This window comes from Amblyomma maculatum, chromosome 10 (genome assembly GCF_055883805.1).
Source record: "Amblyomma maculatum isolate TAMU_Amacu chromosome 10, ASM5588380v1, whole genome shotgun sequence".
In the NCBI taxonomy this organism is placed as follows: Eukaryota; Metazoa; Arthropoda; class Arachnida; order Ixodida; family Ixodidae; genus Amblyomma; species Amblyomma maculatum.
The window spans coordinates 42351984-42364453 of record NC_139353.1 but is presented as its reverse complement, the minus strand read 5'-3'; the positions used below and the strand labels follow the sequence as shown (position 1 = coordinate 42364453).

The window sequence follows — 12470 nt, the reverse complement described above, 5'->3', positions numbered from 1 at the left end:
CTGCTTCGATGAGACACAGCCAACTTGTGTTGAAGCAGCAAAATTATGCTTGCAACTGCTCTCATTTGCATAAGTACTACCGTGACAATAACTTTATGATAGAATCACTGCTCAAGGCAAAGGATAACAAAAGAACTCAGTCCCACTTCTGGTCAGCATTTATTCACTCAATTATAGTAAGCGTTCCCTGTTGTGCTAGACTATGCTACACATCAGCAAGCAGAATAGGCATTAAGCCAGGTAACAAGTGCGAAACAAAAAATAAAAATCCCAGGGCCAAAAAATTAAATGGTGGACTGATGGAAGTGCACCATGGCAGCCAGCTAAAACTTGTACCTGAGAAAAAAACCACCTACCTGTGAGCCTGTGATGATGACAGACTTGCCCAGGTTTTCAAGCATGAAGGACAGGGCAGAGGCAGTGTAGGCCATAGTGTCAGTTCCATGGAGCACGACAAATCCGTCAAACTGTTCATAATATGCCTGCAGACAAACACATAGCGGTTTATCAACAGTTGAAAAACCCAGTAAAACTGCCTACTACAGATTGCCTCACCTCGCAAGCAACTGGTATGCACCACGAAAGATGGTATGCACCACAAAGCAGCTAGATGCACACTTTTTTTTCTTTTAACAACTAAACAATAATCATTCTCTTATACACAGGCTACTATTTACTGGAAGGAGACGTCAAAGATGTTCAAAATCTTCTTGCTTGACTTACTTAATTGACTTTAAAAAATTGATTTCTTGTGTTGCCACCTAGCAATTTGGAAACTTCGTGTTCTTAAATGCATGCAAGCTCATCTGTCTCCTAATGGCCTTCTGCTTTTTCTAGACGAAGCAAGTTGAGTTGATTTTCATCCTTCAGATCAATTTCACGGCACCTGAATTTTTTACACACAAACCTGATGCAGGATTTTTGCATTGTCGGGAGTTATTTGGCAGGTTCAAAAGCTTCTTAGAACATAAAACATAGCCTACAATAATTTGGATCTACTCATAGTTTCAACAGCCCATGTAAAAGACTGTGAAGTGACATTTATGAACAACAAGCCATTTGATTACATTAAAAAAAGACACCGTCACTCATTCACAAGAAAGTTTAAGTCCTGTTAGCTTTTGCGTTTCTGTTAATTAAAGTTTATGAGGCATGTTTCTGATCCATCCAAGTAAAGTTGAAAACTATGTTCATCGCCCTCTGCTATCTACAAATATTGTTTATTGAACACTAAACAACTTTTTCAAGATAGTAAACACACCCATGAAACACCATACCCATACACCCATAACTGACACACCCTTCAAGAAAAGCAAAATTTAAAAGAGGTCATAAGAATTAATTTTTTCACAAAGGTTCTGGGAAAAACATTTCTGATAACTTCGCCAAAACATTTAAAATGTTTTTACAGTGAGGTATTTTGCAAGCGGTGACCCTTCATGGTGAACAGATTTTGTAATTTGTAATCAGAAAATACAGACATTCTTTTTTTATTATTATTGTCAGCAGATAAGCACCTAATACATAAGCTGCACGTGAAGCGGTTAAATTGCACGGCCATGTAAAGCTGTAGCTATTCTACAAAGGCTATTTCGGCACCCATAGAAAACATAAAGACAGTTTTCCACAGTGGCCACAGTTCTGACAAGGGTGCTTCACTGCACCGCTTGTAGCAGCTGTAGGAAGCTTACCCAGAGAGCAAAAGTTGGCAGCTTTTCTCACTTCAAACAGTAAGTGTCAGCATAAAATATTTGTTTTGGGCCGCTTAGTGCACTCCTATGTTGTGTAGATAAAAGTCTGCAGTGCTCTCGTACAATCACCTATATATGTAGAGAATATGTCAAAAATCCTACTCCCACGGCAGAAATACTGCAGCAACTTCTAGACATCCATCCCCTGTGGAAAAACTGCAACTCAGAACAGTAATTTTTGCACAACTCTGGCATACTTGGAGACAATCAGAGACTGAGCATCCCAGCAAAGTTCGCTTAATTCTAGTTGTACTCAGCAATTTATATCACGGAACTAAGCACATTACACAGTTCGTTTTTCTTCCCTGAATGAATTGTGCAGTTATACAATATTAAGTATAGCTAGATATAAATTTAAACTAAAGTTAGACACTTAAACCAGTTGCCCAGGTGGTCAATGTGCTCAGCCTGTAATTTCTGGTCAAATAAAAGTCTTATACTATACCACTATACTACTTCATTTTTTATTATATTTTTACATTGCTGTTTTGGGGTCGACTAGATATGACAAAGCAAAGACCTTAAATGAGAGCTCAATCCAATGTCGCATTTTTTATTTTCCCCTTCATTTTCAGATGGCCAATCCTACACAGTGGATTAGTGAAAAGGTTGCCTTGATTTTTGGTATAAATTCATTAAAAGAACAATATGAGCATTGTAACAGGACACAAACAAATAAAGCTATACATAATTTTTTGTCCGATTTTCTGCTGATCATAGAACAGCACTCCTCGCATGTTCCAACTAGCAGGCAGTCATGTATCCAGCTGCCCATACGATTTCAGCTATCTATAAATTGCTCAATCCCTGTTTGCAAACAAGTCATCACTCCTTAAAGCACAAAAGTGAAGGAGAAACAAGTAAATACAGGAAATTACCGGATATGAAAAAAAGAAGCATATAAAATATATATTTATAAGCGGCACACCTAGAGAAATAATTACCATGCCTAAGTGGATTACTCACCCGAATGTCGAGAGCAATACGGACCCAATCATCCATTGTGGCATTAGATGAGTCAAGCAGCGGGTCATATTCGTAGATAGTATACACTACACGATTGGGATCCCCAGTGCAGCTGCAAGAAAGCAAGGAGCACAAGAATTTCACATCAAACGGTAGTTTAACTAAGGCCACAAAACAAACTGCAACCTCAAGCTTGTTCGGGATCTCTCAACAAATCTGCATAAAGTTCAAGGAAGAGCTTTTAGCGTAGGTATACGTTGTGAACAAAATTTTAGAAGGTCTAGGTTTGTGGAATAAGGTTTACTTCTGCACGGTCAAACAAGCCAGTTCATCGTAAAGTCCGCAAACATGAGATGATTTCCGTGCTCCAGGCACTGGAATACAGTAATACCAGCTGAATATGCAGTAAATTCTTTCTGCCCATTCTACAAAATTTTGCTCACATTAGGATATCTACAACAAGATATCCTAATGACACTGATCAGTTAGCATTACCTAACAGCATAAGGATCGTAGTCTGAAAATGAAAGGCACGAAATTCAGCACACAGAAACCGATTGGTACAGTCAAGTGCTGCATTTTTTTCGGTGATCCAGGGGTGTACAGTAGCAAATCATATGTGCAGTTTTCTCTGTGCAATGTATGTTATCTGCACTACCAGTGTGCCATGCAAAAAAGAATGCCCCTGACAGCAATGCATGCAAGCTCCGCATTCCGCTAATAATGGATGCGTGCACCCATTCCAGTACAAAGGTGTGATGAGGAAACAAGCCTAATGCATAGCATAACTGCCTTAACTACAGCATGCCTATTAGTTGCACACTGGCAAGTCAGCATGAGATGGCATTTAGAGGAATCAAAGCATTGCTAAATCGATTTTATTACTGCTCACTGATGTCACCTAGCACTTGCCACATTGCCAGGCTGCAGAGAAGCTTGCTGATAAACCATGCTATGCCTACAACTCTACTGTCAGCATGAGGCAACATCCTTAACAGCAGCATTCTTTTTCTTAGGCTTGTTTTTGTCCACAGCCACACACAGAAGGGCACCTCCGAAGGAGGAAGTCCTTTCTTGCAGCAGGAGTAGATAGAGGTGGCAATAAACACTCTTTATCTCAGAGACACCTATGGAGAAAACTAGGAACCTATGCAAGCTGACACAGATCAGCCGCGTCAATTATGATATGTTCTTATCAGCAGCTGCACGGAGAAGACGTGGCTGCATGGCTGTGCACTTTCTCCACAGTGCAGTCAGCTGTGCAAGCAGTGGCAGCATGGAAAACACTTTTCCTGCAATGATTGGACTTCCTTATCGCCTTATCACGTGGCAGCCTTCACACTGCGCTGCAATGTGCATGACTTAAGAGTCTTGCGCTTCCTTCTTGACAGATGGAATAGCTTTCGCCCGATTCACCCACAATGTGTTTTTTTCAAGGAAGCAGATCTTGTGACGTAAAGCAAGGCTCTTCGCCATACTTCAGTCTACATGACCTAGCAAACCTGCAGAACAGGGTGTTATCACATCTTTCCAGCTTTCCTCCAGTGCACCAGCTCCCGTCACCACAAAGTTCTAGACAATAAAACAGATGAAATTCAAGAAGTCACTCACAGATTTCTTTCAAGACTGATATGCTTATCATAAAATTCAGGGGCTTATCAAGCAAGTTATTATTCAAACATATCTAGCTTCGCAACCCTTCCATAGTTGTTGCATAATAACACATTGCATGATGAAATTTTCCACTGCTTGTCTTTTTTTTTCTCGGTAGCAGCAGTGCCCACAACTTGCGCAGAAGATAAGGCTGATTAAATATGGTATGATCACCCGACGGCAATAAGCAGCCTAAATGATAATGCTGATAGCACCAAAGAGCTTTTCTTTGAGGAGCTTTGAGCAGACTTCCACCAGAGCTCTTTATATGCAAGCTGTGAACAGGCACGTTCCAGCTCTGGACCTTTCTCTCCACTATTCTGATATCGTGACTTCAAATTTGCAGAAAAGCAAAGTGAGTTATAATATAGAGACGAGTAAGAATTGACTGATAAGTCCAGTGATGGGGCATACCTAATGTGTAAACAGAATTTTCAAACAGCATCTGATTATTACGCATCATTTGGAGCAACAAACCACGAGAACTTAAAGGAGCCAGTTTAATTGCAGTTGCCTCAACAACAACTGAACATTCGTGACCTTGCACTTCCTTCTTGACAGACGGAATAGTTTTTGCCCGATTCACCCCCATAACATGTTTATTTTATGGAAGCAGATCTTGTGAAGCTAGGCTCTTCACCAACACTATACTAGTCCATATGACCTAGCAAACCTGCACAACAGGGAGCTAGCTTGTTATCACATCTTTCCACCTTTTCTCCAATGCACCAGCTTCTGTCACCACAAAGTTCTAGACAATAGAGCAGATGAAATTCAAGAAGTCACTCACAGATTTCTTTCAAGGCTGATATGCTTAGCATAAAATTCAAGGGCTTATCTAGTAGGTTATTCTTCAAACATATTTAGCTTCACAACCCTTCCATTGTTGCATGCATAATGATATGTTGCATGATAAAATTTCTCCAAGTTTGCCTTTCTTCTTCTCCGTAGCAGCAGTGCACACAACTTGCACAGAAGATAAGGCTGATGAAATATGGTATGATCACCTGATAGCAATATGCCTATGATAATACTGATAGCACTTAACAGCTTTTTGAAGAGCTTTGAGCAGACCTCCACCATGACTTTTTATACGCAAGCTGTGAACTGGCGCATTTCACCTTTGGACCTTTCTCTCCACTGTTCCGATATCATGACTTCAAATTTGCAGAAAAGTAAAATATTTTATAATATTGAGATCAGTAAGAATTAACTGCCGGATAATTGTCCAATGATGGGGCATACTTATCGTGTAAACAGAATTTACAATGAATAGCATCTGTTTAGAGGCAACAAACCACGAGAATATATAGAGGGTCCAGTTTAATTGCAGTTGCCTCAACAACAACTGAGCATTAATTCATGTATGCCATCTGGCTAGCTGTTCACATTTTTAACTCACAACTTAATTCTGTAAAAAAAAGTCTGTTATGTTCTGTCAGGTCGATTTGTGCGCAAAAGACGCGGCTGTGATTCATGTGACCTGGAAAAAATTTTGAATTTTCCTCTCACTTTATGACAAGCAAGGACGCGCGCAATCGCGCCACTTACGGCAAAACTAGGGGCGGTTTATTTGGGTCCGTAAAGTGCGTGATCGAGTACTCAGCGTCGTGCAGTTGCGGAAAGGTGCGCAGCCGGTTTTCCAGCACTTGAGGCATCGGATGCAACACTGCAGAGAGAGAGAAAGTGATAATGCAGAGAGCATTCAAAAAAAGACATCGCGAACTTTTGCGCGTTGCGCCAGAGATGAGCACTGTCGATAGCGCACAGGTTTTTCGAAGAAGCACGCGCAATAGACCGATGAGATTTCGCTCCACCAATTGGGCACCAATTTCTACCGCATATTAAGCGGGCTCGTGAATGAAGGTATGATCCATATGGCTTTGCGTGAGCGAAAGGTCCATCTACACACAGTACGTACGCTTCGATCGCGCGCGGCTGACAGCAGGAAAGCATGCAGTCGTGTCATGTCGATCGTGAAAGTCGCGCCAGCCCAGCTAAATGAGGCAATTAGCGCACATGTACAGGTGTGCAAGCCACGTCCACCTACCGCCACTTTCACAGTCCCGGACCATGCCAATGGTACCGCCGCTGTAAAGCACCAGCACCTTGGACTCATTGTAGTGCGACTTGGGCTCCTGGCTGGTGAGGCAATCGCTCGTCTTTCGCAGCACCTTTGGCGCGTATGATGTATCGAGAAGATTGCGATGCGACTGCTTCCCCGTGTGCCGTCGCATTAGCGGCGGGCTGGCTTCACCGTTAAAGCCGTTCTTGTGATTCTCGAGCGGTGGGCTCGACGATGCGGATCGAGACAGCCGGGAGATCTGGCTGTCACCGGAGTGAGACTCCTGATCGACTTCCGACATCTTCCCGTTTACTGCCGCCGACGTCGATGTGCAGAGCGCGAGAAGCAGATGTCTTCGTTCACTTCGCGAACCACTTTCGCTTTCGCGCCGCCGACGACTGCAGCAGCTATGCGACGGGTGAATGAACCCGCGGTTATCCCGCGGTGGCAGCGACTGGCGGCTGACAAGAGTTGACAGCCGAACAGCCGAACTGGCCGAACCAGCCGAATCGCCGAACTATGCCGAACGCCGAACTTCGCGAAAGGGCGCAGCGCGCGCAGCAGTGATGATTAAAACGACTTTCGGCACTCTAGTGGCGACGCGACAAACTAATGAGAGCTCGGAGGCCACATCTTGGCAGGCATACGTTCCGTGCTACGGACCAAAAGGAGAAAGACGGCACTGCCGTCGACAACGACATCGTTAACATCGTTATGTTAAAACAGCAAAAACAGCGCTAGAAACACGGACAGATAGCGCAATGTGTGTTACCGCAATGTGTGTTTGTCTTTATATCTGTCTGTGTTTCTAGCGCTGTTTTAACATAACGATGTGACGTTGTGCAAAAATAGCAGACAGCTCGCGCATTTCGGTACCCAACGTTCTACAGGATTTTGGTCTAAAAAGCACAAACACTGTAATAAAATTGCGTTAACGATGTTGTACACTGCAGCCCAGCGGCCCGCATCATCAGCGGTATGACGCTAAACGAAACCTGGTGCGCGCTGTGAGCAGACAGCGTGCAGAAGTGCGCGTGAGAATTAAGCGATACCAAAATGTCGAGATATTTCGAATCAAAATTGCGACGCAGCCGTCCTTGTGCAGCATTCCAGGCCGACGTAGTTACCATTTCATGCCTCATTTCTGATAAGTACACTCGACTTAAGGCAGCCACACATATGAAGGGCACGTGGCGCTGCTCAGTGTAAAAACATAAAATATACATATGCAACGAATGCAGTACGTGGTATTCATAAAGTTGTGTGGCCTACCCCTGAGCCGAACAGTAAACATTAATGAACGAAGGCCTCTCTTTTGTTTTCCCATGCATGCCACAAAGCTGCCGGAAACATTCGCAGAATTCTAGATTGCCAATATAATATATGATGCTTTCCGTTGATTGCTGACTATACTGGTGCCATACATTTTTACTGTAAGCCGAGGTTTAACACTCGCAACATGATTCTTCTGGAGAGTAAAGGTGGGCAGATTTGTGGGTCGGGGATGCATCAATTCTGAAAGACAGTGCGGCCCCCTGAAATATGCTACTTGGGGTAAAATTAAAATGCGAACTAGGTCTTTATTTGAGTCAGATTTGAAAGCTTTACGTTGAGCCGACAGTTTGCAAAAAAAAAAAATGTAAAGACTGCTCGCTGCCTATTTGGGCGACGCGCAAGCCTCCCCACTCGGCTGCAGAGCGCACCCATCATTGGACGTTCCGAAGCCTATAGACCTCCTTCACTCCGGCTACGTCACAAAAATGCGGTGGCGCTGTCGTCGTTAGTGACTTTCGCGTGGTAGGCAAAACAACGCTTCAGTCGCCTTGCCTCCCGTGATTGTGCGATGGCTTGCTGCTGCCGGGAAATGCAGAGTACCATGCCGACTAATCGCTTCACTATGACATGTGCTGAAAGGCACACAAGAGGAAGTTTAGTAAGCTTGCAAAGGCTTTTTGCCGACAATGGTCGCCGTAAACAGTTGTGGGCCGCCGCGGTGAAGCGCCAAGGCTGCTCATCGAATATGCGGCAAACACTTCGTTACGGCTAAGCTGGAGCTTATTCACCTTTACGCCAGAGTGGTCTACCGGATCAAAGGTCGCGAATCACTCGAGTTTGGCCTTTTTACGACGCGTGATGGGATCTTGGTGTGCGGGCGCGGGTGCGCTGGTAACATACATAGACGAGGCAGTCATATATATGTTGTATTGCGTAGGCCTGTTTCTTTGTTGGAGCATGCATAGATGTTTACCTATGTGAACTGTTCCTCAAGCCCGTTTTTTCACTTTGGTAATTTATGTATGCGCAGTGAGCTGCTACTCGAAAGATCTGTGTTGCACTGCTCGATCTATGATATATATGTTGCATGGCTAACCTTCGCCACGTTCACGTCAAATTATTTTTATTACTTCCAGATGAAGAATCCCACTTCACGTTAACAGCTAGTGATTTGGAGCGGAGCTGCATTTTTTTTTTATTTATGCCGAGCGCTTTTATTTGTATTCACAGCGGCTGATTGTGAATGAGAATTGTGGGGTTTATCCTATACATTACCGCGGCCACAGTGGCGAGACCGAACAGGGCCACCCTAACTACGGAACCACGGGTGAAGGTAAAAACGGCCCCTGAAAAGAGGTCCCCAGAAGATACAGCCACGAAACAAAGGCCCCTGGACTATATGGCCCCGGAAAAAAAAACGTCCAGAAAGGTCCCCTCAGGAAGCGGCCCCTAGGAAAAAATGTCACCGAAGAAATTGACTGAAATCTGCCCGGAACTCACTTCGCGAAAAATTAAACATCTTATGATGCCGTTTTTTTTTTCTTTTTTTTTAGAATAGATGTAACCATTGTTTGGGTACTGGGTCCTGGGTGCTTTACGCGTTTACAGAAACTGGAGAAGACTTAGCATGAAAGCATATCGAATAAAAAAAAAAAGCCCCACCACTATATAATATCCAGCGAGTATTATGCGGTGCATAGTTTCCAGTTTCCAAGCTGGGAAATATCGCTCTTTAATATAGGTCTAATCACCCGGCTAATATTACACATTCGAGTCCTCCACCGCACAAATTTCGGTGCCATAATGGTTTTCTTTTTTTTTTTCTTTTTTTTTGCGAACGCACAGCATCAGTACCATGTTTTGCAAATTTCAAGCGGACGGGTAGAAAGATTCACTGTAACCTACATTACTGCGGCTAGACTCGAGGAAACTCAGTATAGGCCTTTAGTAAAAGAACTACAGGACGTGAAAAAGAAACAAAAAAAAAAAAGACGGCGGGGTTCAAAATATAAATACTGTTCAAGCTAAAACCATAAACACAGATGGCAGATAAAAACAGTAAAAGTTAATTACAATGAGCGAAATTTATCGCTGATAAATCAAGCACCGGGCAAGGCGAAAGCTCGACTTTGTAGTACGTTTAATTGCATCTATTTGGGGACATTTTATCCGAGGCCATTTTTTCCGGGACCACTTTTTCCTGGGACGTTTTTACCGGAACCCACGTAACCACATTGGCCGCTGCAGCTCGTAATTGTAATGTAAGCTAACAGCGGGACTACCCGTGATAAAATTGTTACCATTAACGACGACAGCCGCCCGCGACCAGAGCAGATATAACAGACGCGCAGCGTTGTGATTTTAATGAATAACGAAATGATACGCAAGTCCGTGCAGTGTTAAGGCTACTGTTGCCATGCTGACCTAAATCACCTTACCCATACAGCCGCTCGACGCTAGCGAGGTGCTTCGTGCTTACCAAGAACACTCATTTGCCGCTCGGTGTGAAGAATCATCCGATAACGCAATGATGCTTCGAGCGGACTACCTCGTACGGGGTTTGCGGCGCTATATATCAGCGAAAAAAAATCACCGTCAGCGTACTCGACTCATAGTAGTTGTAAGCATCCGAAGCTTCGTAATTCTCTATGCGTTCCGCGCTTAATTTTCTCGGAGAAAACAGGCGCCTACAAATCACAATAACACGGCCTTAACAAGCTTGGCCACAGTGCTGCGGCCGCGGTCGTGCTTTTTGCCTACCGTGGGATCGCTAACGATAGCAGCGCCACCTCGATCATGTACGTGATGGGGCACCGTCGCGATGTTTTCTTCTATTTTTATTGCAATGGAATGTTGAATTGCGGTGTACATACGCGAGTGAGAGCGGCTTGCTTCGAGTAGAACTTACGTGCGAGAGGGTCGACTTACAGCGCGAAGATCGGCAGCATGCAGACAAGCAACAATAACAGCTAGCTTGAAGAACCGTGAAGACGAAGCTACACTCCCATCCCTCCTAACTCCCTAATTACCCAAACAGCGGCCGAGAGCCACCCCTTCCTTCAAATAAAGGCTTCATTCATTCATTCATTCATTTTTCTTGCACGCCGGCGTGGACTGTGTTGAGGAGGAGAGGAAGGGCATATCATTTTCACTCACACATATGTTCGGTGCTAATGAAGCTGTAGTTTAAAATTTTTACGTTGCAGAGAGGATTGATCATCGAGATATATACATATTGCTAGTACGCGCGTTTCATAATTCTAATAATAATAATAATTGGTTCATAGGAAGGGAAAAGCGCAGTATCTGTGGACACGTATACGTGAACCGCGCCCGCAGGGGAAGAGAGGAAGGTGGGAGTGAAAGTGGAAAGAGAGAAAGAGGCGCCGTAGTAGAGGGAGGGCTAATAATGTCTACCACCTGGGGATATCTTTAACGTGTACTGATATCGCACTTCAAAGATCCAGCTGGTCGAAATTGCTCCGTAAATAGCTATTCATGGGCCCTGCTGGTGTGGAAGATTGGGATCTATATATATTGTGGAAGAAGGCCAGGTCGAGACGGCAAGGCAAGGGATGCCGTGTCTGGCGTTTATTCAGATGGACAAAACCCAAGCGCGTGCCGGAGCCGGCGCCGCGGGACGATATGATGATGGTATGTACAAGAGGAAGAAGAAGATCATGGTAACAAATGAAAGAAGATCCATGGAGGGCTCACAATATATATATATATATATATTGGGTAGGTGAATGTAGAGTATAGTGCTCCAGATTCTCCGCTACATCTAGATCTGGATACGATTTCTTTTTGGAGCGCATTATAAAACCAGTATCATAAAAAGAGTTGGGCATTGGCATATGTGAAGCCTAGCTAGGGGCGACGGTTTAGGAGAGGGAAAATGCATAGGCGGGAGAGAGTATGCCATGTATAATAGGTTCTCAGGAAGGGAAAGGCGCAGTATCTGACACACTTGTTTCATGTGAACACCTGAACCGCGCTGTAAGGGAAGGGAGGAAGATGGGAGTGAAAGTGGATAGAAAGAGGTGTCATAGTTGAGGTCTCCGGAGTAATTTCGACGACCTGGGAACCTTTAACGTGCACTAGCACAAGACGCCTCTTCGCTTCACCTCCATCGAAACGCAGCTGCCGACAGTCGGGGTCGTACTCGATACAGTAATCGAGCATCCTAACACTGCACCACCGCGGCAGAGCCACACAAAATGGTCACACAGTGTTCGCTGGATCGGATCTGCAGTGGAAGGGCCGCGGGTCACACGGGGTTCATCCATCTGGATCGCGTCATTCGCTCACACTGCCAGAACACGGCAGCGGCCTCTCCCTGCGATGCATAAAGCAACCCGCCACTGCGCGTTCCTCTGCGCATGCCCAGATCACCTTGACGGCGCTAGATGGCGCCACCTACTGGACGTCGGCACACAGACCTGCCCCGTCGGGAGCAATGAGCGCTTATGCACCAGCGGATCATGGTAGCGGCGGTCACAGTACCTCTCTAATTATAGCGCGATCCGCTACAACTGTAGCGCTACTGCACGTCACCAGTCTGTACGCGGCAAGCGCGCGCGCCACCTGCCAGTATATATATGTGGCACCATTTGCCAATCAGCGGTCTGCACATGCATAGTGGAGACTGTGGAAGCTAGATCAAAGTAACGAATGGTGCTATGCTATAACTGTCTATTTGCAGACAGCTTTCTGTGGCTCTGCAGCAAAAGCTGGAATGAAAAGGAGACGCGCTTTTA

At 44.7% G+C, this 12470-nt stretch overlaps 1 protein-coding gene across 1 annotated transcript in view; it reads right to left on the bottom strand.

Annotated features, from left to right (window-relative positions):
* The window catches only part of LOC146176278 (L-asparaginase), a 34281-nt gene extending 27320 nt beyond the window's left edge, over window positions 1-6961 (bottom strand). The window contains exons 1-4 of the mRNA XM_084582605.1: window positions 6421-6961; window positions 5922-6039; window positions 2718-2829; window positions 357-482 (exon numbers count right to left, since the gene is read on the bottom strand). Coding sequence (XP_084438731.1) covers window positions 357-482; window positions 2718-2829; window positions 5922-6039; window positions 6421-6736 — 672 coding nt within the window. The 5' untranslated portion in view covers window positions 6737-6961. The remainder of the gene's footprint in view (window positions 1-356; window positions 483-2717; window positions 2830-5921; window positions 6040-6420) is intronic.
* Between the last annotated feature and the right edge of the window lie 5509 nt (window positions 6962-12470).